This window comes from Anopheles bellator, chromosome 1 (assembly GCF_943735745.2).
Source record: "Anopheles bellator chromosome 1, idAnoBellAS_SP24_06.2, whole genome shotgun sequence".
Classification (NCBI taxonomy): Eukaryota; Metazoa; Arthropoda; class Insecta; order Diptera; family Culicidae; genus Anopheles; species Anopheles bellator.
In genome coordinates, this window is record NC_071285.1 from 54907340 (window position 1) to 54929864 (window position 22525).

The following is a 22525-nucleotide window of genomic DNA, read 5'->3' on the forward strand; positions in this document are numbered from 1 at the left end:
CAAGCGTTCCCTTTGTGAAGCTCCGACGATCGATCCCCCTAAGAGCGCTGTGGAAAGTTTTCTTTCGCGAAATGAAACGCACACCGCTCGGGAACTGATTTAATTTTTCCACTTTGGGTTTATTTATTCTTTCGGTTTTGTTCCGGTTCTGGTAATCTTTAAATGAAGTAATAAATATCTTATGCTGCGCCATATCTTACCGTTCCCATCACCTCTCACTCACCGCTGTGCCTGCAACCAAACGTCGGTTCGGTTCCCTTCGCGGGTTCTCCTATTGTTTTGCGCCCATTTTGCGACGCACAGCTAAATCAATAGTGCCCATTTTTCTTTGCTTCATCTCTCATCTCAATGAATCTAGTGTAAAAGCTTTAACTTTTGTTTTGTTTGTCTTACGTTTGTCCATTTTTTTCATTGCAACTCTAGTTCTGTTGTGTGTGCGGTTGTGTGAATGCGCGTATGAGTGTTGTTTCTTCGTTATTTAGATACTCTGTTAGTTTGTTGTTTTTTTTTGGTTGTGTTTTGCATTATTCACTGCCGTCTACCGATCGCTTTGAGGATCACCTGATGGCCGCGGTTTTTTTTTCGTAGTCATTTTCTGCACTTTTTTCGTTCACTCTAACTCGATTATCATGTGTGTGTTGGGTGTATGTGTGTGTCAATTCAATTCAATAATGACGATACTCATAATCGGTACTAATGCTGAACGGGGGATTGTTAGTTTTCCGTGTTAAAGTTTCTACCATGTTTTTTTGACCCCTTCCGTTTTTGTTTAACCTCAAACACCCCCTTTTCGTAATAATTATTTCATTTGGTTAGCATTTGATTAGTGGCGTCTGAACTCGTCCTCGATCAATTCTCAAAGTTTTGTGGCGCTTCAATGGCGGTTGTCGGGCAACTAATCGGTTCCAAATGGTGCCCCCCCCAGGTTGGAACTGGAGATGGATATTCGCTTGCGCTTCGATGATAAAACTGTCTGTCGTACTCCGTCCTTCTGTCTGAGGGAAAGTTGAGTTTTTCCATTCGCTTCGTTTTATCTAATGGCGGCTTCCGGGCGGCTTCTTAGTATCTATGTCCAGTGCGGCTGTAGTTGGTGGTGTTTTTAGTTTGTCGATAGTGTAGTAGCAAGTAGTAGGGCTGAACTGTGTGTTGTTGTGTGTTTTAGCGACTGAACGAATGACCCCGAATCGCATTTTCGCAACCGATTTCAGCCCCCTCTACGTTTATGGGGTGCGCTTGTGTTTTTGTGAAACTGTTTCGTGATTTTCTTGTTTCGCGTTAGCGTAACTATTCATAATTAATGCTCACCCGGATTCGGTTACCCTATTTACATTTAGAATTATAATCCCACCCCCGGTTTGGTTATTTCTGCTTTAATGTCCTCCGGTTCGAGTTTAACTGATTCAACTGACCTTCCGCGGACACGATTCCGCGCGTACCGGAAACGGAATCCACGGTTCCTTACGCCCGTTCCATATTTCATAAAAACTTATAAATTGTACATCCTCTACCTCTCGCCCGCATCAGAATACATTTAGTTATATTTATTTAATAATTATTTAACGTTATCCGTTCCGTTCGCTTCATGCCCCGCCCTCGGCACCTCGGCACCATTTCCGTCACCTCGCTCGATCGACCGATCGATTAACGTTTCCTACCGACACTCGTATTGTTCGAACTCGTTTTTGGGTTGTGTGTACGATTTTTTGTTTTGTGAATTTTAATATTTTTTAATTTTTTTTTCTTTTAGAAGTTTTAGCCCTTAGTGTACTGTTGTATCATTATAGTTCCTATATCTTTCTCCTAGTTCAGAGTGTGTGCTTTTAATGCTTGGGGGTTGCATTTTTTTTCCGGGGGGGTTTTGCTTATCCGGGGGACCTAAGTTTACTTTTCCATCTAAAGTGGCCCCGGGTGGCCCGAAATGTGGCATCGCGATCAACACCGGTCTGGGGGAAACGGAAGCAGGCGGAAGCGCAATGCCAATGGTTCGCTGCTCGGGAACCCCGGTTTCTCCGCAGCGCAACGCAAGGAGGGAGAAAGGTAACACTTCTGAAAACGCTTCTGGCAGTGATTTGAATACGATTTTTGCCGTACATTCTGTGTGAGCCGTGTGTGGCCTATGCTCCGGAGAAGGCGTGATACGGCAGACATCAACACAGGGGGGTGGTAACAGGGAACGGGTGCTCCGGGTGAAAGGGGAACCGTCAAACATCCGAGACGAAGAACCGGTCCAAAAACAACAGTCAAACGTTCAAGTGATGCGACCTCGTGTCCAACAACAAGGACCCCATTTCGAAAAACCGTTTCTCAAACGGGATCGATCGGGAATGTGTCCGGTCGCCCGGTCGCCACTGTTACACTAGGAGGGATACCCTTATTCTACTTGTTGGGACGACCACCGGTCTAGCGGTCCCCCATCGAAACGGTATTATTATGTTCGGTTTAGGTAAGTTTTTCTTAAAAACCATTTTGGCAGTGCATCAAAATTACTTTATATATCTGTACGTTAATATACTGTTTTCTGTTCGGTTTCGTTCGCGCCGCCGATTGTTTCGAAGGACTCGCCCGGGCTGACTGCTTTACGCAATGTAATATATAAAGTACTCGCGTCCGGCTTAACCTCGCGGTGTTGTGTCGTGTAGTAATTAAGGTAATAATTTTGCAGTGATAGCTATACAGTTGATAAATTTCTACTACTTTCGCTCTCTTTCGCTCTGGCGTTCGCCGTCTCGCATCGTTTACCAACTATTGCTACCAACACCGGGCGTATTACACTTTCACCGTTTACATATCTAGTATCCTTAGACGGTAAGTAAGAGTGATCCATTATTTAAGGTTTAGTTGTATAAGGTTTGTCTCTAGGTTGGTTTACTTCTTTATACGCTCTAGGTTCTCTCATTTTATCCATTATCCCCTTAACGAATCCCCCCAATTATTAAACCGTAGTGTTACGTTGATGTTTTCTGTGTCTGTCGAATTGCTAAGACGTAAGTACAGAAAAATCATTATCTACATGTTTTGACGCTTAAAATATGTTCGTTTGTTATGTTTTTTTTGTTTGTTTCTTTGTTTGCTTGTAGCTGTGTTCCGTTCTGGCAAGCAGCAGGGTCCGCCGCCCCTTCCGAGGGGGGCCTTCCCGTGTTGGTATCTATTTGTCCCATTTTGTTTTCTTTTTACATTGGGCAAACCATGGGATATTATGTCCACAAATACAGCATCGGCAGAATCGGGGCAACGGAAACGGGAGTTGAAACGATATCGATAACCGGGCGTAACGCAGTTCGCCAATACACTGTACACTGGTTCCGCTTCACCACGTGCAATTCCATTTGCATTTAACTAGACGGCGTGACGGTAAGTGGTAGGGAAAGTGGGTTTACAAACGCAACGTACCAAACAACTAATTCAGTCAAAGTTCCCTTTAGAAACGGCCCAGCGACGGTTCCGGAGTAGGTTGAAGGTAAAATCTTTATCAATGTACAGTGCCTAGTGCCTTAGTTGCTAGTTCGGCCACCGCCGTCGTCCGTATAACAAATCTGGCTGTATGGGGCGGCCCCAACCTGGCCTCGGATTGGCAAGGTCCTTAACAGTACAACAAGCGCTATGGCGAGGCCCGCGGCGTGTGTCTAGAGATTTTAAGATCAAATTTCTTACTTAATGCGCCGTCCCCGCAATGGCATAGAATTCCTTCGTGGCATAGGCGCGTTTCGTCGCGTCGCGTATTTCGACCCGACCCGACGGACCGCAACGGAGCTTACTACTAGTGTCTAATTTGTGCATAGACAAAGCTACTCAGTGTGTATACTGAATAACGGAAACGTTGTAACGGAACGGTACAGAAACCCAAGGCGTTCCTAGCGCTTCGCTTACCCCCTAGTGTGTTGGGCCCCCCCGCTAGGGGCCCCTTAACCTAGCGCCCCATCTTATATCCTAAACCGGCAACTAGCCCCGTCTGTTGTGCGTCGTCACGTCGTCCTACTTGCGCCGCCGGAACCGGTTGTTGCTCTGGTGCTCCTTCTGGCGGATGTAGTCCGCGCACTTGCGGGCCCTCGTCCGGACGACCCGCACCAGCCCGTTGATGCGCAGCGTGGTGCCCACGTTCCGTCGCCAGCCGCCCCGCCGTCGCATCACGCCACCGCCGGGGCCGGCACTGCCACCACCACCGCTGCCATCGGCGGCGGCGGCATTGGCCTCGGCGAACTCGCTGTCCGCTTCGTTGGTCGCGTTCGCGTAGTACTGCGCCTGGCAGCCGTAGTACTCGTAGCACTGCGGGCAGCTGGGCTGCGGCTGCGGCGACGGTGTCTGCGGTTGCTGCTGGTGGAACTCGCAGTTCTGCTGCTCCTGCTCGCGGACCGCGTTCGAGAAGGCCTGAAAGTAGAGCTGGTTCTGGGCGGTCAGGTTGTAGTGGTAGGATTTGTTGTAGAACTGGCTGGCGGCGGCCGCGGCCGCCGTTTCCGCCCCGGCCGAGATGCTGAACGGTGGCACCGCCGGATCGCCAGGTTCCGGAGCGCCCGTAACGACCACCGTATCGTGCAGTGGTGGTGGCGGTGGTGGTGGCCCCCGGAGTGAAGCGGTCGACAGTGTACGGGTCCCGTCGTCGTAGTAGTTGTTGGAATGCGGTCCCGCTGTCGTTTGATTGTTGAATGTCGTCGATGATCCGGCCGGTGTCGTGAGTCGCCGGAGGGTTGAGGTGGCCGACCGGGAACCGGTGCTGCCCGGAGCCGTGTTAATCCGCGACCGGGACGAGGATCCTGCGCCACGTGACAGCGTTCCCGCGCTGGTGGTATTGAGGAGCTTGTCGTAATCCGCCGAGGTCGCCTCCTGATGGTGATTGATGTTCCGATACACCGACGACGAGCCGGCGTAGTTACCGGCAAAGATGGACGACGTGGACGAGGACGACGTCGGCGAAGCGGGGAGGTTCTGGCTCAGGTTGACCGAGTGGCGGTTCAGGTTCGTCTGCTTCTCGAAGCGCTTCAGATCGGGCGAGATGATGCTGTACACCGTCGTGGCCGTCGGAGCGGTGACCCCCGCCGCGGCCAGCGTCGGTGTGGTTGCAGCCCCCGCACTCATCGGCCCGGTCGTGGTGAACACGTTCCGCTGCTTCAGCTCCAGCTGCTTGGCCAGCGAGGCCGACGGAGCGATCGCGTTGTTGAGGCGCTCTTCGCTCTTGCAGAGCGTCCCACAGGACGCCCGTTTCGAACCGGTGTCCGTGTCGCTGCTCCGGATCAGATAATCGCAATTGTCCACCCGGCACACGTCGTAGTTACTGTGGTCTAAAAAATGGTTCGTGCAGCAATTCTCGACGATCTCGCTCTCGTGATGGAAGATGATCGCGTTCCCTTCGTCACCGTTCTCTGCCCGCCAGATCGACACCGTCTTGAAGTCGGACGATGCCGACGGGGATGACTTCTTGAGGAGCTCCTCGATCTTGCAGCTCGATGACGACGCCTGAATCCCGACTCCTGGCTGCTGGGCACTGCTCGGACCACCGCCCACCGCCTCGCTCGGCAGTGGCTCCGGTCGGCGGCGCCGGATCCGGTTCGGGCTGTACTCGTTGTCGCTCGCCGTCTCGCTAACATCGGCCCCACCCGACTCGGTTCCGCTCCGTCCCCGGCCACTGCTGGCCGCGTCCACCAGGCTCGAGACGGAGCTGATGCGCGACTTGTTCGACTTCGACTCGTCCAGGTGCGCCAGGAAGCTCCACTTGATCTTGGACGGTGACTGGAAGATCTCCGGGATGTTGATGTCCAGGTCGTCGAACTCGTAGCTCTCCGTCCGGCCCAGCTCCGACAGCTGGCCAATGTTCTCGATCGTGATCTTGGACGGTGTCAGGACGAGCTGGCTGCCGGCACTCTTCGGTGTGCCGCGGCCTCCACTCCCCCCACCGGCCCCAGGGCCAACCTGGTGGAGCAGTTGGCGCTGCGTGGTCGACGTGGTCGTCGTGCTGGTCGTAGTCGTCGTCGATCCCCCGTCGGCCGGACCTCGCTGATCACTCGACGTCGACTCGACGCCCGTCGAGAGGATCGACTCGTTCAGGCTGGCCACATCCTGCTGGCTGTCGGTGTCCGTGACGAGCGCCGCCGTCGGTTGATCTGGTGGCTGCAGCGGGAGCGGCACCAGCCGCTGCTTCTGCTCCTCCCGATCGAGCCGATGCTGGATGGCCGTTTGCGCCTGGATCTGCCGGATGTTCTCGCCGCTGATCGAACAGTACGAGTTCTCGCTCTCGTCCGCCGTGTAGTAGCTACACTGGAACCGCGCCGGGTTGATGTTAAAGTTCGAGATGGTCGCATTCGACCCACTGTCGGTCCGCCGGCTCACCGCGGCCGGAGACTCCGGATCCGTAAAGCGCTGCGGGTGGTGGTTGTGGTGCGGGTAGCTAGCGACGGGGGCCACTCCGGGTGGCTGCGAGTGGTGCGAACAGCAGCTCATCGGGGTCATCGTGCCACGCCGCGATCGGGGCGTGCTGCGACGGGACGCACCGCTCGAGACCGAGGGGCGCCGTGAGACGCTGCGCTGTGGTGCTGCGGCCGCTGGCACGTGGTGCTGCTGCTGGGTGTGGTCCACTATAAAGTACTGCTGGATCTCGTCGTCGTCGTCGGTGGTCGTCAGATTGCCCCGGCTGCAGTGACAGTTCTCGGCGTACATCGTCGACACCGAGCCGGCCGCGTGCCGCTCGTCCTCGGTACAGGTGGCCGTCGTGCCGGCCACCTCCTCCTCCTCCTCCTCCTCTTCGCCGGCCGTCTCGTCCTCCTCGCCGGCCGTCTCGTCCTCCTCGCGTTGGCACCGCTCTCGCTCCTCGCGTTCTTCGTCCCCGTGCTGGCGATGGTGTGGGCAGTGCGACAGCGACTGCTGCGACGAGTGCCGCCGGTGGCCCCGTGACGGGGGGTGCAGGGCGTGCTGTCGCTGCTGCTGCTGCTGCTGGTGGTGATGGTGGTGGTGGTGGTGGTGGTGATGATGGTGACCACCACTCGAGGCCGCACCACTGCTGCCGGTGGTTTCGCTGCGCAGGCTGATGCGGCTACGGCTCAGCGCGTCGGAACGGCCGCGTGGCCGCCGGCCGGCCGTGTGCAGGCTGACCGTGCTCCCGAGCCCGCACCGGTGGTCACAAGGACCAGCGACGCCGCCGCTGCTGCTACCACCATCGCCCTCGCTCGGGGCCGTGCCCGGGTCGAACGCACTAGGAGTCAAGGCGGTGCTCGCCAGTCAAGGCCCTGTGTTCTGGCAGACAGGTACTTGCTGCTGATGACGGTGATGGGGCGCACAGGTGGCAGTTCGATTTTGAGTACCTCTTGCGCCTTCGGAACAACGCTCGGATGCGGCTGCAGCGAGAGAGAGGGGCCGATGGCGCGCCGTCCCGTCGGAAAGCGGTAACAGAGAGAAAACATTAATCGAACGGGTACGGCGGGGGAATGTACGAGGGGGGGATCGGGTCCGGCTACACCGGCCAGTACTACTAAGGCGATACAAGCGGAACGGATTCGGAAGAAGGGGGGAAAAACAGAGAGAGAGACATTCCATGAGGATGGGCTACGGTGACGTCGATCGGGTTCGGGTCTCAGCTAAAAACGAAATGGCATCTGAACTGATCTATAGAAAAAGGAACTAAATCGAAGAAAAGGCATTCCGAAAGCGCTCTACAGCGAGCAGCACTAAGAATTCCGCATGCAAAAGGAAACGCTGGACCGTTCGGATCCTGGAAAGGTGAGCTGGACATTACGAATACGATCCCGTTGATCGGCTGCGCTGATCAACAACAACACTACGATACGGTCATGCAGAGAATGAGTTCAGGCAATGGCCACCCTCCTTCGAGGGTGTATTGTTCGAGGGTATGAGTTTACCAGTGTGTTGCGTTGTTGTGTTGTTGTGTCGTTCGATTGTTCGGTGGGGAACGAAGTCACTTCACCCGCACCAAGCCGTGTTCGGATCGGCTAGACACGTTCACCTAGTTTTGCCTGTTGCCTTCTCCTGCTCGAGCTTCTTCCTTCAGCTCTTTCAACACCCTGTCCCTTGTGTTTGCTAACTTTATTCATCTTCATCTGCCAGCATTTATCTCCGTGCCGTTGGTCGTCGCATGAATTTTCAATTGGGCTCGTCGAGCGACCAAAAATTGAGTTTTCCCTGCCTGATCCCTGCGTGGTGCGGGGCGGTCCCTTATCTACGTCGGTGTCGGAACTTTACTACTCATTAAAATTTATGTAGCCCGGGCACCGTGGCCCACTTTCGGTCCACGGTTGCTGCAGCAGGAGGAGGATTAAATTTTATCATTCGCCTGTTCGCCCGCCATCAGTCGCCATCATTCATTTTTCCGAGCCAACGAACGCCGCGAGCGGCGCCAATTTTTTATGGATGAAATATTACCGGGGGTTCCTCCCCTGCGGGTCCCCGTCCTTTAGCCCTCCCGGGGGGCTCGGACCAAAATTATGCTCGCCACATCTTACGCCTGGGCCTGGGCACCCGGGACTGGGATAATGTAAATGCATGAATAAATTGCACATAAATTTGGCACAAGCACCCAAGCAGCGTGCTTTATGCATCGATATCGGAACGAACGTGGCAGGACGATTAGCCTACACGGCCCCCCCCCCACACGATGATGTTGGGTTTTTAAATTTAAATCCCCTAAAAATCAATCCACTTCGTGGGCGCCAGTCGTCGTTGGCCTGTTGCGCGCCTTCAATTTGACCCCCGCGTTAGGCTCTAATGTGTCGCTAAGGCCGCCGGGAAACGATGGCGACGATTTGCATTTTTATCTTCGTTACCGTGGCCGTGGACCAGGGTCTAAGTACCGTCTAAGGCGACTACAGCGGCGAATCGATCAGGGGGCCGACCGTGACAGTCGCTGACGTGGCCCGGCCTTGGCCAAAGCGTTGGGATTACTTTTTATCGTCCCCCATTTATCGGGACACCGATTGGGGCGCCCTCGTGTTGATGGCGCGTACAGGTTGTTGCGTTCGCTTAATTTTTGTGGCCCCGGCACCAAATGGGCCCCGGCACTCTCTCTCTCTCTAATTAAGATCGCACCATTAAGATCCGCTCCGATATCCGCTGCCTGTGGGTGTTTGTGGTTGAGTGTGTGGTCTCTGTTTCTGTAGGTGTGCGTGTGATTGTTATCTGTTCGCTCGAGCTGCAGCTCGGCTAGCCGGGGAGCTCCGTCGGCAACGGCCATAGAGAGTTGTTGGGAGGAAAGCGAAACTGGTTCCCTTGCCACAGGGCCCTTCCAAACAGGACACGACACGCATAAAGACCGTGGATCGATCGAGAACGTTACTTGGTTCTTTTCGTGGTCCGCGCGGCTCTCTCGCGTGGACGTGATCCTTGTCCGGTTCCGAGCGCGCGTCGCGCTAAAACATTGAATATTTAATAACAAGACGCACACACACACACGAACACGCGCGGTCACACGGCGGATGGTACTGTGGTAGCCTCCGAGGGGCCCGTGTTGAAAGCGTAGGGGTCAAATAGCGTAACTCAAACAGTACCTGGTGTCTGCGGTTTGAGAAAGTCGACGCCAGGATTCGCGAGCCCGACGAGGAAAGCAACGAAGGAAGCTACTAGAGAAGAAGCCCTGAGTGAAGGCGGAAAACGGCCGAAAGAGGGCGCCACATTTTAGGGACCTGCCAGGAAACGGAATAGAAGAGAGAGAGAGAGAGAGCGTTAGAAAGAGAGCGAGAGAGAGAGAGGAAGCGTCGAGCTTTGGGGTGGGCTCCCGAGAAGAGTTCGTTTCGAATGCAAAACAGTAGGCTCTAAGTAGGCGATCGCTCAGTGACAGGTAATGTGGAACACATTGACAGGTATGTTGGGGGGGACTTCTCTTCAAGGCCACAGTACCATCCGCCCCGCGCGAACCGAGGCGGGGGGGGCCACGAATCGAACGCTACTCAAAAAACGGGTCACGGGATTCGAGTGTGCTGTACCTGTGGAAACGATCCTTCCGTGGGCCGAGTGACGTCGAAAGCTGTCCCGTACCGGAATGCCGCCGCTGCCAGTGCCACCAGCAGTTCCGCCACCACCACCACCACCGGCGTGCCTGTGGCAGGGCGCAGGAGCTGGCGGGTGGCCGGAATAGCCATAACTGGCATTGTTACTGGTGGTGCTGCCGTGGTGCGCTCCGGAGGATCTGCCGCCGCCGCCGCTGATGCGTGCCCGCCGCATCGGCATCGGCGAACAGTTGGTGCTGATGGCGACGGTCGTTCCCGCCATCATCGTCGTCGTACCGTAGTTCGCCTGTGCCCCGTAGCCTCCCAGCCCGACACCATACTTGGATGACGGGCCGAGCAAGTTGCTGTGGTCACTGAGCGGGTAAGGACCCATCTCGCCGTCGAGCGGATATGGGCCCATCTCGCCGTCGAGCGGATATGGGCCCATCTCGCCGTCGAGCGGATACGGGCCCATCTCGCCGTCCAGCGTCGCCGATCCGAACCCGATGGTTCCACGATCGCTCAGCGGGTACGGGCCCATCTCACCGTCGAGTGTCGCGGACCCAAACACTAAGGACCCCAGCCAGCAGCATGATCGACACGAGGGCACGAACGAGACGAGTTCAGGTGAAACAACGCAACGCGATGGTGGACCCCTCTAGTGCTTGTGGGGGGTGGTAGTTGGGTGAGAGGGTGACAGTGAGCGAGAGCGGGTGAAGGTCGTACCGTGACCCGTGACGTGACGTACCGTGCCGCCGTGTATCTGGGCGGCACTACTACGGTGTGGTGTGATTAAGGCTTTGCGCCAAACACTACGGAAGAGCCAGAAGCCGGCCAGAACGCGCCTCCTCGAGCTGCACTGGCCGCCGGCCGATGTGGGGCCGTCTGTCGGGGGGGCCGGCGAGCGCCTGGCTCGGTGGAAGCGGAAGCGGACTGCGTGGAACAAGCTGAGTGCCCGTGCACCATTTGGCTCTGCCGAGCTCAAGGTGCTGACTCAGCGCTCTCTAGGCAAAACTCTAGTGACTAGTGTGTATACGTGTGTGTTTGCGTGTCCTGGGTGTGTCCCGTGGATTATCGTCCGTACCGGTGCAGAACTGAGCTTGCACGGATTAGCGAACGGAGCGTGACGGTAGGTGATCGAGTGTCAGGAAGAGAGAGAGAGAGAGAGAGAGCAAAGGAGACCTAGATAGAGCTTTTAAGATGGTGGTGAAGCATTAGCGAGAGGCTCTTGGTACACGTTATATGGGCCAGCATTGCCATTTCTAGTGTCCCATGTGGTTGGTGTGTTTTTTCTACGGTTTAAACTACGTTTGTTGTACCGTTTCGGGAGTTTTAGCGATGTTTTGTACAACTTTGTGTCTATTTACATTATTTGCTTAAAACTATTGAACTCATTTAATCGATCCGTCGAATAAACGCTTCACTAAACTACTATGACAATGGAAATAAACAAATGTTACGTTACGTTATGTTACTACGCTAACGGCGTTACGCTCTGCTAACGGGTATAAACATCTTACGTATAAACAAAGGTTGTGACTTGTTTGTGTTCTTTAGTGTGATTTTCGCAGCTATATTTTGACACTGTAGCAGGTTCGCAGACCACAGTTAATTTTGACGATGGAGCACGTTCGCTACTAACTAATGCTAATCAATCTAGTAGACTTGGCGTTAGAAACAGAAAACCGAACACAAACCGAATTTCACCGGGCCGCTTTGTAATGGCTATGAAATATTCAGAGTTTGATAGATTATTGAAAAGACATGGTAAAATCGTCTTCCACGAGTGCACAGGCTCATCAATTGTCTCGTTTTAGGTGTCGCTGCTTTTGTTTGTTATTTGAATTGATGTTGAATCCTTTTAATTTTTGATAAAATCATCTTCTTTGTTCAATAACTCTACTGCTTTCTTTATAGACCTTGACCCCGCTGCTCTTTCTTATTAGGCATTTCGACTACACCGATTCTCACGACCGATACTCCTGTTCTCGGGGCCGTTTGCAGGAGAATCAACTTCATAGACCTTGTTGACCTTGAAAGGCTCGGCTTGTGAAAGGATCCGGTTTTAAAATATGAATCGAATCAAAGTGCTACGATCTACAAAATCACACACTAAACAACGACACATGCAGGGAACGAGATTGAAAGAGACAACGTAATTTAGTATAATGGAAGATGAAGTTAGTTATAATAACGAACGAAGCCAACGTAAAGCCAAGCCAGCGGCAATAATAATGACAAGTGCGATGCGAAATTCAGCCCAATTGGCACTTATCCCTTTCTGGGATGTGTCGGTGGCAAGGTCGGCCGTTCGTTCGCAGGCCCGAGGGCCCCCAGAAACACCTGCCAAACAAAAACATCTCGCTCGCAGTTTCGTTTTTACGCCATGCTGTTCTTCCCTCTGCGTTATGTTGATTGAGTTGTGTGAGCGACTTTTTGTGAATTGCCAACGAGAGGCCAAAAAAGAACCTGCCACAGCCAAGGACGTGGCGGGGCAGCCTGCGAAGCGAAAGAAGGGCACCATCCAGCCAGCCAGCCAGCCAGAAAGCGCACCCGATATAGAGACATCCGGATGCTGACGGTGGTGGTGCCGGCGACACCCCGCGCGAGTGGGAAATATTGCTGGCGGCGTGATTTAATGCCCCGGCCCCCGGCGGTTGTGGCCGGTCGGCCGGGCCCTTCTCTGGGGGTGCGACACAATCTCCGGAGCATCAAAGATGATGCCGCCGCCAACCGGGGTGTGTGGGATGATAAATGATGAAAATGTTGCGCCTGTAAATGACAACCTGCGGCCCGGGAACGGCCAGGTGTCGAGGGGGACGGGGCAAAAGGATTCAGCGGGACCGCGCGCTCGAAGCTTTTTCGGTCCCATTTTTCACCGCCCGCACTCTCGTCCCCTCGGGGTCTCTTTCTTGCTCGCGATGTTTGCGCTTTCCGGCGCTTGCGGCCCCATAATGAGGATCACGCGCAAAGAGTGAGAACGCCCGCCCACCCCCCACCCCCCAAAGGGGGTCGTCCTGGCTCTGTGTGGGTGTGTGTGCTGGGCGCGCCAAGGGATGTGTCGTGGCCGGAGTGACGGTTGTCGCTGGAGAGTGTTGATTTAAATCTTCCACTTACGAACATGAAAGTCATGTTTTTCGTCTTCGGGTCTTGCGACAAACGTTGCGGCGCACGGCGCAAAGATAAGTGCCAGGTGTGCGGGTGGGGGTGGTGGGCGCGGCCGCTGGTGGGTGGCGGTGTGTAGGTTTAAGTACACGATTTAACACGTTGTATTTACAATACGGAAAGCGGAGCGTTGGGAAAAGCTGCTGGCGCCACCGAGGCAGAGGTCCTTTGCGCGTTGGAACTCAGCCCCCATTAGAGGAGGTGGCCCTCCCCCGTGTGTCTGTGTGTGTGTGTGTGTGGTACACTGGTTGAATGTTGCTGGAAAACTTTCCGGTGCAGTGGGCGCACGGAAAAAAACGGGCGGTTCCTTCGAACCACAGCGCAAACAACGTGTTCGTTCCGTTCCGGCCAGCGAACCGGGTGGCGTGTGCGCAACCCCGTTAATGCTACAAATATTTAAACACGCACACGCACCAGGGCGAGTGTTTTGTGTGGGCCTTCCATGCCTGCGCCGGGACGATTGTTCTTAAGTTTTCCGCAAGAAGACCGAACGGGACCGAGGCACCCCAACGAGGGTCTGACACTTGCTTTCACAAGTTAGTAGCGGCGTGCGGCTATAAAAGCAACGTTTGATGTGAGTGGCAGCAGAGAGGGTTTCGGTGTAGCTGGGTTATGTGCTTAAAGGTGGACCTGCGTTCCTTATACAAAGTTGATGTTACTAAACTAGTAACAGCGCGGCATTTGGAAAGCCCACGTTCGGAGCACTTTTTTTTTGATTTGCTGCATAAAATGTGCTAAAAGGATCCTTCGAAATTATTTCGTAATAATAGGGAATAATAGGTTGAGCTGTGCGCAATCGACAAGTTGTTGTTCGCCCGGGGACCTCGGGAATCGAGGTTTCAAGAGCTGAAGCCTCGAACATAAAGCCACGGAAGCGGAAAAGCAAACCACAAAACGACCGGGTCCGTGGCCATTCGGACCGACGGGACCTGGAGGTGACAGCTACCGACGACGTCAGCGCGACGATGATGTGTGCAAGTGAAGCGTGTAATAAGGTGTACCTTCGAAAGCGGTGACCGGAATGTGCTAACCACAAATCAAAAAAGCACACAGAGCCACACAATCGATAAAAAGGAAAGCGACACAAAGAAAACAGTGAAATGGGTGAGAAATATTACACATCGAGGGAGAGAAAGAGAGAGAGAAACTTGGAAAGCGAACTTGCAAATAGAAAATTGGCAAAAGAGAGAGGAAAAATGGGACAAAAAGAGGGAAAAAGAAGCACACAAACTGAAAAGTATGGTGGAAAAAGCTTGGCAAAAGGTCGATAGAAACACAGAAAGAGAGAGAGAGAGAGACAGACGTGCTGGAGTGGGAGAGAGAAGGAGCAAGTGAAAGACGCCCGACCGAGAGAGAGAGAGAGAGAGCACGAGAGAGACCGGAAGGAGACGATGAAGAGGAGCGCGCGGTGTGATAGGAACGATGTTCGCGTGCCAATGGCCAGCATTTCCGGTCCCAATCATTTATCGCCCCTCTCTGGCTCACTCTCGTGCCCTTCCGCTCCTTGCGCTCGTTCCCGCGTCGTCGGGCGTCAGTGGCAGGAGGACTAAAAACGATGGCTTACGTGAGTCGTGCTGCGTCTTTTCCTCGGAGATCATCAGCGCGGCGTGCTCGATGCCCGAGTTCATACTCTGCGGCTCCAGATTATTTACGCAGTTTAGCATACTCCTGAAATTCGCACACTCTACGATTATGTAATAAGTGAATATTATCAGATTACCGATAGGCGTATGTGGGAAACGAGTGTGAATTTTTAACAGTTTTTTCCGTTCCTTTCTTCTTGTCTTGTACGTTACTCGCGCGGCTCTAGTAAGTTTCTCTTCTGTTTTGCTTCTTCTGCTCTACTCCGCTTGAGACGTTTGCCTGCCACGGATCAGCCACGGGAAATGCCCGGCGAAACCTGGCCTACTGTGTATGCGGGGCGAAGCTGCCAGGCGATTTGGCGGAAATCGAAGCAACCCTGCCCCGGTGGTGGTATGCGTGTGCTGCTGTGCCGCGTGTGTATTAGCAGAGTGCGATGTTTACTATGATGCCTATTTTACGGATGATTAACGTGAAGTATGTAGACCCTCGTTTGTGGCCACCACCGGAAAAAAGGGGCCCACAAATTGTTTTTGGCTTTCAAACGCAAATTAAGGGCGCCATCTTTTAGCCACTGCTCTCCGCGAAGATGTACTGTGCCGAGCCTCGAGCGTTACGTTCCCACCCAGCCGACTTTATCGCCCGGCCCTGGGAAAAACGACCCCACACAAGGAAGAGGGAGCAAAAAAAAAACGGAGACTCAAAATATTATCGTGGCCATTGCACGTGCCAGCCCCAAGGAGGAGGCTGCCACCTTGCCGGGCGTTTTGGAGCAATAAACCAAAAAGCGGAAAGGCTCCCAGTGTGTGCCGTGCCGTATCGGTTTTCCCGGGCAGCCCGGATCGCTGTTGGGCTTATTGGAAAACTTTCCCGGGACGGCCGGGCCGGGAGGACAAGATCCAAAACAACAACGGCTTTATCGAGGAGAGGCACACACGCGCACGTGGGACGTAAAATATGGCGTCTTGGCCAACGTTTTCCTTCCCCCCCCCCCGGGCTGTCTTGGGCTATTATTTATGAAATTATCCTACCGAAACTCGGTGCCACGGTTGTGTGGAACGAATGATAATGCCATCAACCCATCTCAGCTTGTGGGTCCACACTCCCGGATCGGATCGGTGCCGTGCCGCCAGGTGGCAGCACGGTCGCTCCGCCGCCGGTAAACAAACGGCTAAATTACACGGAAATTGAACGTCCTCTCTCTCTCTCGCTTTCGTCCTTTCCGTTCGAACGCGGACCAAAGTTCGACCAAAGTTTGGGGCCGGAGGACTTTGAAAGAATTTCCATTTACGCGCACCAGACGCCAGCCGACAGGCGACAGTCGGCCTTGGAACGCGGAACGCCAACGCTCGGCAAATCCCACATCGCCCCCGGCCCCCCAGGCCAATGCTAATGGATGGGAAATAATCGAACGAACAATAATGAAATAAATATCTGGAAAAAAACGTACTCCATAACTTAAAGAAAAAAAAAATGGTTGGAACCAAAGGTAATAACGAAAGTTTGGGGCCACATAACTTACGGCTGGGCCAATAAATCATAAGGGCCCCTCGACCAACTGGCAGCGATTCGGATTTACATTTACGGGATCGATTTTTGAACCACGAGCGAAAAGCGAAAATTGTGCGCCTTTGCGCCACTTGCCACTTGAGCGTGAAACTGACCTTACTTTATTAACAAAATTCCGAACGAAACAATAAACGATACAAAACTAGTAACTAAAGTAAACTAAAACCGGATACTTACGAAAGCGGAAACAAAAATCGGAAAGGAAACGTAACAAACTACTGCTTGTCGGCCCCTTTGCCGGACGGGGCCACCACGTTGTTCGTGCTGGCCACTGGGTGGTGAAGCTGCAGCGAGTCGGACTGGATCGAGTTGCGTTCCGTCGGTGGCTCGTCGTCGCTGCAAATAAGAGGTTCGAGTGCTACATTGTCCACGGAATGGAAATGGAATGATTGCTAATCCGCGCAAGGAACCCAAGTTAGTCCAAACAGCCCGCCGAAATCCTTATTTAATTATCAAAATGGGCGGCAGCCAAATTGACAACGGGCATCGATAATGGGCGTTGTCCCCTTTTTTCCGACGCGGACCAAAAGACGGCCAGCGGGTCATCCGGTCCGTCGGTGAATGTTATTATTATTTATCTGTTGGGCGCTTGGTGGCGTGACAGCTAATCGGACACCGGGACCGGCCGAACCGGCAACTGGCAACGGCGACCTATCGGGCGACCGAAAGGCTTTTCGCTCCATTAAGAGGATGATTAATTGATTTACGGAGTAATTAGAAACGCCGGATTTCCGGCACGAGGTTTGTCGGCAAACGCGCCACCACGACGGGCGACAGACAGCGCAGTGCGCAGTGTCCTTTGTCGCGCGAAAGCCAAGGACACCCGGCTTTCCCCGGGCCGGGCGGTCATTCAACCGGGCCCGGGTGGCCCGGAACCCGAAATTTATGCTTCAAAGCATGCAAAGACCCACTTTGATCCCGATCTTACCGGTTAAGCCTCCTCGAGAGAGACGGCGAGCCCCAAAAGTCAGTGTCGGGGCTTTTCAAATTTCCCGTCGACAACGAAAGTCTCGCCCAGAAGCTCCGCATTACTGTGTCCCGCCCCCGGCGGCGAAAGCAAATTTCCGAAAATATGCTGCCCGGGGTCGCTGTGTCCCTGCCAATACAAGATGGATCCTTAGAAGAAAGCGAAACGGCGCCGTTCCCGGTGCCGTTTGATGAGTCGTAAAAATAAGGTACTTCCGCCTTCGGCACTGTGTCTCAGGCCCCAGACCCAGTTCCAAGTTCTGGACTGCCTCCGGCGGGGGGGGGGAGGCGAACGAAAATGAATAATTCATAACTGACTGGCGGGGCCCATTGCGGAATATTTCAATTAATGACTCCGTCATCAGCAGCAATATTGGGCGCGGCCCGGTGGCTTTTCATTCGTTTCATCCGCCGTTTTTTTTCTGCGCAAACACAGCTGCTCGTTGCTCTACAAACAAACCCCGAGCTCTGGAGAGTTTAATGTAATTACACATTACTACCGATTTGTTGCCGGCGAGGCAAAAATAAAGCGCGAAAACACGAAGCCTGCAGCGAAGCGTGTGGCGATGCTAAATTACAGAAAATTCGCGCAACCTTGGCGGTGGCCAGCGCTAAAGCTATTCTAGCAAAACAAGGGCCCAGGGTGCGGGCAGCAAGCCGTGGGTGTGGGTGTGCAGAAAGGGGGCTTTGGGGGTGGCGCATAAAGCTCTAAGTACAAATCCGCGGATCCGCGCCACACAAACGCCACGCGGTCGTGTCGGTGAAAGCACGCACACAATTACGATGACGAAACTGTTACAAATTCATACACGTTTGCTGGCCGGCGGGGGCACCAGGCCAGCCCAGAGGCGGCGGCCATTGCTGCCATTACTGTCCCACGACGGCGACGGGCTTTCGGGAAATAATCTGATAATATTGCACACGCCATGCCACGCGATCTCTGGGGGGTCTGAACCATTTCCTTTCCCCAATTTCCACAAACACGCTTACGCACGCACACATACAGTCGAGTGAATGCCGGATGTATGTGCGGGTGTGCGAGGTGCAAGGATGCAAGGATTCGTTGTTGCCTTTTGTTTTGCTTTGATTCGGTCTATCGGCCGTGATAGGCGATGGGAATTCAACAACCAAATAAATGGGTTGCAAATAAATTAACGGCATCGGGATCGGCCGTTTCCGTGTGAGGAAGTGTGAAGTGAAAGTCCTGGAGCGCGTGAAGTTGTGTGCGTGCCGTGGCCTGGGCCTTTATTGGTTCGGAATCATGTAAAGCCGTCGGCCGTCGGCGGTTTAAGCGGGCATGAAATTCGATAAACTGCTGCTGCTGCTACCAAGTGCAAAAGTCTTGCCCTCTGATTCGAATTTAATTACGCTGAGCACGTGACGGGATTACGGTTCTGTGCGTTCAACCGCGCTAGCGATCGCGGTTCGGTTGACCCAATCGATTAACCGGCGGGGAGGCTCAGGTTGGACATGCACTGAACGAAAGCTTCCGACTTTGCGGTTGATAGAAACAAAAGGGTGACATAAAAGAGGTAATAATAAAAGTGGGATCGCAGAATCGCTGTGCCATCGCTTTGTGGAGGGTTTGTCTTCTGCTTCCGAAAACGAAACGAAGCCAGAGCGCACAAAAATTAAGCAAAAAGTGATCATACCAGTAAGGCGTGTAAGATCGTGAACGGGTGCCGAAACAAACTAACAAACAAGGAATCTTGTAACGGTCAAAACAAAACAATTGCCCTTGCCAAAAATGACGCGATTCAATACGATACCCGTAAAAACATGGCATGGAAATGGTTTCAGGTGGTTCAGATGGTTCAGAATGAATCTGGTTTTAGTTTTTAGAGAGCGAGAGAGAGAGAGGCACAGGTTTGGGACGGTTTTTGGGGAGGAGCGAGCGAGCGAGCGGGCGAACGAATTCTCATTCTGCCGGAGGCACACTCGGCGCCCCACTGCACTTACCCGTAGAGTCTACTATCGCGAAGGTTTCTATAAATTAAGAGGACGGGAAAATGAAAGTAGTTGATATTCTTCTGCTTCTTGCGAATGAGGTGGGGTTTTGGTGGTGCAGAAACATTGTGAAAACATTGTTACTAACAGCATCAGAATGGGCCGGCTTTCCGAATTCCCACGAAAGAATTCCCACCGGCGGCGTTGATGACGGGACGCGGGTGTTTGTTTTTCTCCCGTTCGGGAAATTAGTTTTGACTTTGCCCCGGGCTGGAAGTGCATCAACTTCAACGTCTTACGATGCCTAATTAATGGTTGGGATGTAATTTTCACTCCCCGATTTAATGAGGATGATGATGTGCGATGTTTGGGATCGGGTTTCGGGCGATGTGGCCAGAACAGGGAGAAAAGAATCAATTTCGTCTCACAATGGCGCACGCGAACACATTCGCGCTAACTCATTCCACTCCGATCGTACGCCAGTAAACTTTTGCGAAAAGTTTTTGCCCCACAGCATCTTGAGTTCCCAGTAGGGAAGTAAATCGAAAACGAGTGAACCGTGTGCCGAGTGCAAAGTTTCGGTTCGCGATGGAGGCGCACGGTCGTTCACACAAATTAATGTCTGCAAAATGGCGATTCGATGCGGTTCTTCGTGTTGAGATTGGTGCAAGCTTGCCAAGGGTAACAGGGCAAGGCTTGCAGCAACCTCTCAGAGCTCTCAGAGTTCAGCGGTAACGGTCCACACTACTTATTCCTATCAAATCGGCTCCTCCGGGGACCCCGATCCCCGCGGTAGCACCACCGGATCCTTTAGCTTTATCCTGCACTTTTACGTATCTAGGTGTGTATGTGTTTGTGGAGTGGTGTTTGAGAGAAAGCGGTCCGTAGACTTGAAGAGCGAGAGAGAGAGAGAGAGAGAGAGGGCATGCACAATGAAATGGTCTTACCTTCCGTTTCCGTGCCTAAACAGAGCTAAAATTTCTTCGAACGTTTTGTTTTTGGTCTCAGGAACCTTTTTATATGTAAATATCCAAAATATTGCTAAAAATACACTAAACGGTAGGAATGTATAATTTTCCAAGGCAGTCTGTAACGGAGAAATAGAGAGAGATAAAACGGTGTAAACATCAGCGAAGTGCCCTCTTTGTGGGTCCCGTCCCACAAACACGTACCTTTAAACTTGGGAAACCAATTCCAACAACGAAGTTCGCCATCCAGTTCACGAGCACCGCGATCGCCATCGCGCTCGGCCGCGGCCCCTGGGAGAACAGTTCGGCAGTTATCATCCACGGTATCGAGCCCGGTCCGACGGCGAAGAACACGACGAAGGCCAGCGTCGACACGACCGACAGGTAGGACATCCAGTCGATCATTTCCTGCACATAACCAAAAAACTCCTAAACTATGCGTGTAACACTCTTTCGGTTCCCATAATTTTAAAGGCTTTTCTTTCTTTTCCTTCTTTTCCAGTTTCCAATTCCAGTTCCGATTCCAGAGTTCTTTCGCGGGGCGTTTCGATAGGACGGTGAGGGGGGGAGGGAAGATTTTTCCAGGGGGACTTTCAATTGGGGGCCATGCGATTCGCGGTTCAAGGTTCAAGGCACAGCGCAGACAGGCAGACGGTGGTCAAAACGTGTTGTGTTCTCAAATGTGTGGATTCTTCGTACCGGCAGTTCCCATCAATAGAAAGACTTGGGAGCGTCGAAACGGAGGGATCCGAATTCAGACATTAGCTAGGTTGTGGCTGAATTCTTCCCGAGACCCGCATAAGTAAAAAAAACTAAACAAATTGGAGTAATGGGCACCGAAAAAGTGGGTTTGAAGAAAATTAATAAAAAATGTGTAAAAATTTGGTGGTGCAAATGGTCATCTCATCAGCGAAAAAACTGGCCGAGGGCACTTTCGATAAGTGTTTGTTGATGCAGTTGCACTAGAGGGCTAGAGGTAACAGGGGTCCTGGGGAAAACACGGAGAGTGGACCATTCGAAAGGAAATGGACCCATAGCGTCGTGTAGTGTTCATCATCAGCCATGACTTGATTTTGCCACTGCCGCTCACTGGCAGCTTGTGTATGTGCGGGTATGTGTGGTGTGGTGTGTGGTCTCGTGGCACGTCGAAAGTGCCGAGAAAGTTCTGTGGCACCACCGTTGCGTCACGGCGGCGAGGCGATACGGAGTGATCATCACGTGCCGTGTGGGTGCGATTGCGCGCGTTTGAGCTTTGAGTTTTGTGGAGGTTTGCGCAATCATAAATGGAACTGTAGCTATAGAGAGAGAGAGAGATACAGAACGTTAGAGAGAGACAGAGAAAGGGAAGGTGAATTGTTGCTCTATTGGTACTGAACGATAGGAGCGAAAAACGCGGGGCGATGGAAAAAGAACAGAACTTGGAATGGAATTAAAACTTTGAAAGCGGTTCCTGGATTGAGACTGGATGGACTGGAGCGGCTTCCTGGAATCTAGAGTACCCTAGTGTGAATCGGCGTGTGTCTGTCGGTGTGTGCACGTGTCCGTTCCGGGGAGCAACCTGTACGCCTTTCTTCGCCAGAGGATCGGCAGTGGTTGTGGATGTGTGGCAAAGAAAGGAAACATAATTAAAAATAAATCAACATACGAACACAGACGGAAAGCCCAAGATTTAAATATTAATTACCGGCGTTACCGGGAACGGCACTCGATCGAATTCGCCAATCGCGAACAGCGAACAATTACATGATGGCGACGGTGATGATAATTGGTAAATTGCACCGCACCATTGTTACAAAATCACAGCCAATTTACCCCGTGAAGCCTCAGCCAGCCCCTGTGCGTTCCGATCGGTGCGCTCTGCGTTTAAATTTGCGCTTAATTGTTGTTTTTTGATATTTTATTCCAACTCGCTCGCCCGCCAATTGTGTCACCCATTGTGAGTGCAAATCAGTGGCCATTTTGTGCACTGGGCCATCGTGGAACCGTTGGCGTCGTGGGGCTGAGGATTTTCGGCGGGCTTTACTCAAGTGGCCACCCGATTGCGCCAACAAACGTTCGGTAACCGACGCGCGAAAGCGCGTTCCGGGAGTGCCCGTCAATAATGAAGTTAATTTGGGGGTATCCAAAATCAATAATACGTGACCGTTGCATTCGGCGCCGCGTTCCCGGAACGAGAGCGAACCGCACCCTCCCGAAAAGAGGTGTCAAGTTACATCAGATTGTGCAACGTGGCAACGGCGAGTGGCGATTGTTGGGCGGAAACTCAATTATTTGGTCCGTGCACACACGCGCGCGCACACACCGCGAAACAAGCGGAGCATAACCAACAAAAATCAATCCAATCAGTCTGCGCCCGGCCAATGAGGGACGGGACCAACCGGGCATCAATGGGGCGCAATCACAGCCCGC

At 53.0% G+C, this 22525-nt stretch overlaps 2 protein-coding genes across 2 annotated transcripts in view; both read right to left on the reverse strand.

Annotated features, from left to right (window-relative positions):
* Positions 1 to 3972: 3972 nt before the first annotated feature.
* Positions 3973 to 7142, reverse strand: LOC131215896 (serine-rich adhesin for platelets-like). The gene is made up of 3 exons (XM_058210292.1): positions 7113 to 7142; positions 4199 to 6816; positions 3973 to 4147 (listed from the first exon to the last, which is right to left on the reverse strand). Exons 1-3 carry the CDS (start codon positions 7140 to 7142, stop codon positions 3973 to 3975), a joined length of 2823 nt encoding a protein of 940 aa, XP_058066275.1.
* A 61-nt stretch (positions 7143 to 7203) lies between these two features.
* Positions 7204 to 22525, reverse strand: part of LOC131205639 (glucose transporter type 1) — a 56677-nt gene continuing 41355 nt past the window's right edge. The window contains exons 13-19 of the mRNA XM_058197825.1: positions 20321 to 20545; positions 20096 to 20235; positions 19161 to 19187; positions 14650 to 14753; positions 10410 to 10490; positions 9918 to 10328; positions 7204 to 7319 (exon numbers count right to left, since the gene is read on the reverse strand). Coding sequence (XP_058053808.1) covers positions 7204 to 7319; positions 9918 to 10328; positions 10410 to 10490; positions 14650 to 14753; positions 19161 to 19187; positions 20096 to 20235; positions 20321 to 20545 — 1104 coding nt within the window. The remainder of the gene's footprint in view (positions 7320 to 9917; positions 10329 to 10409; positions 10491 to 14649; positions 14754 to 19160; positions 19188 to 20095; positions 20236 to 20320; positions 20546 to 22525) is intronic.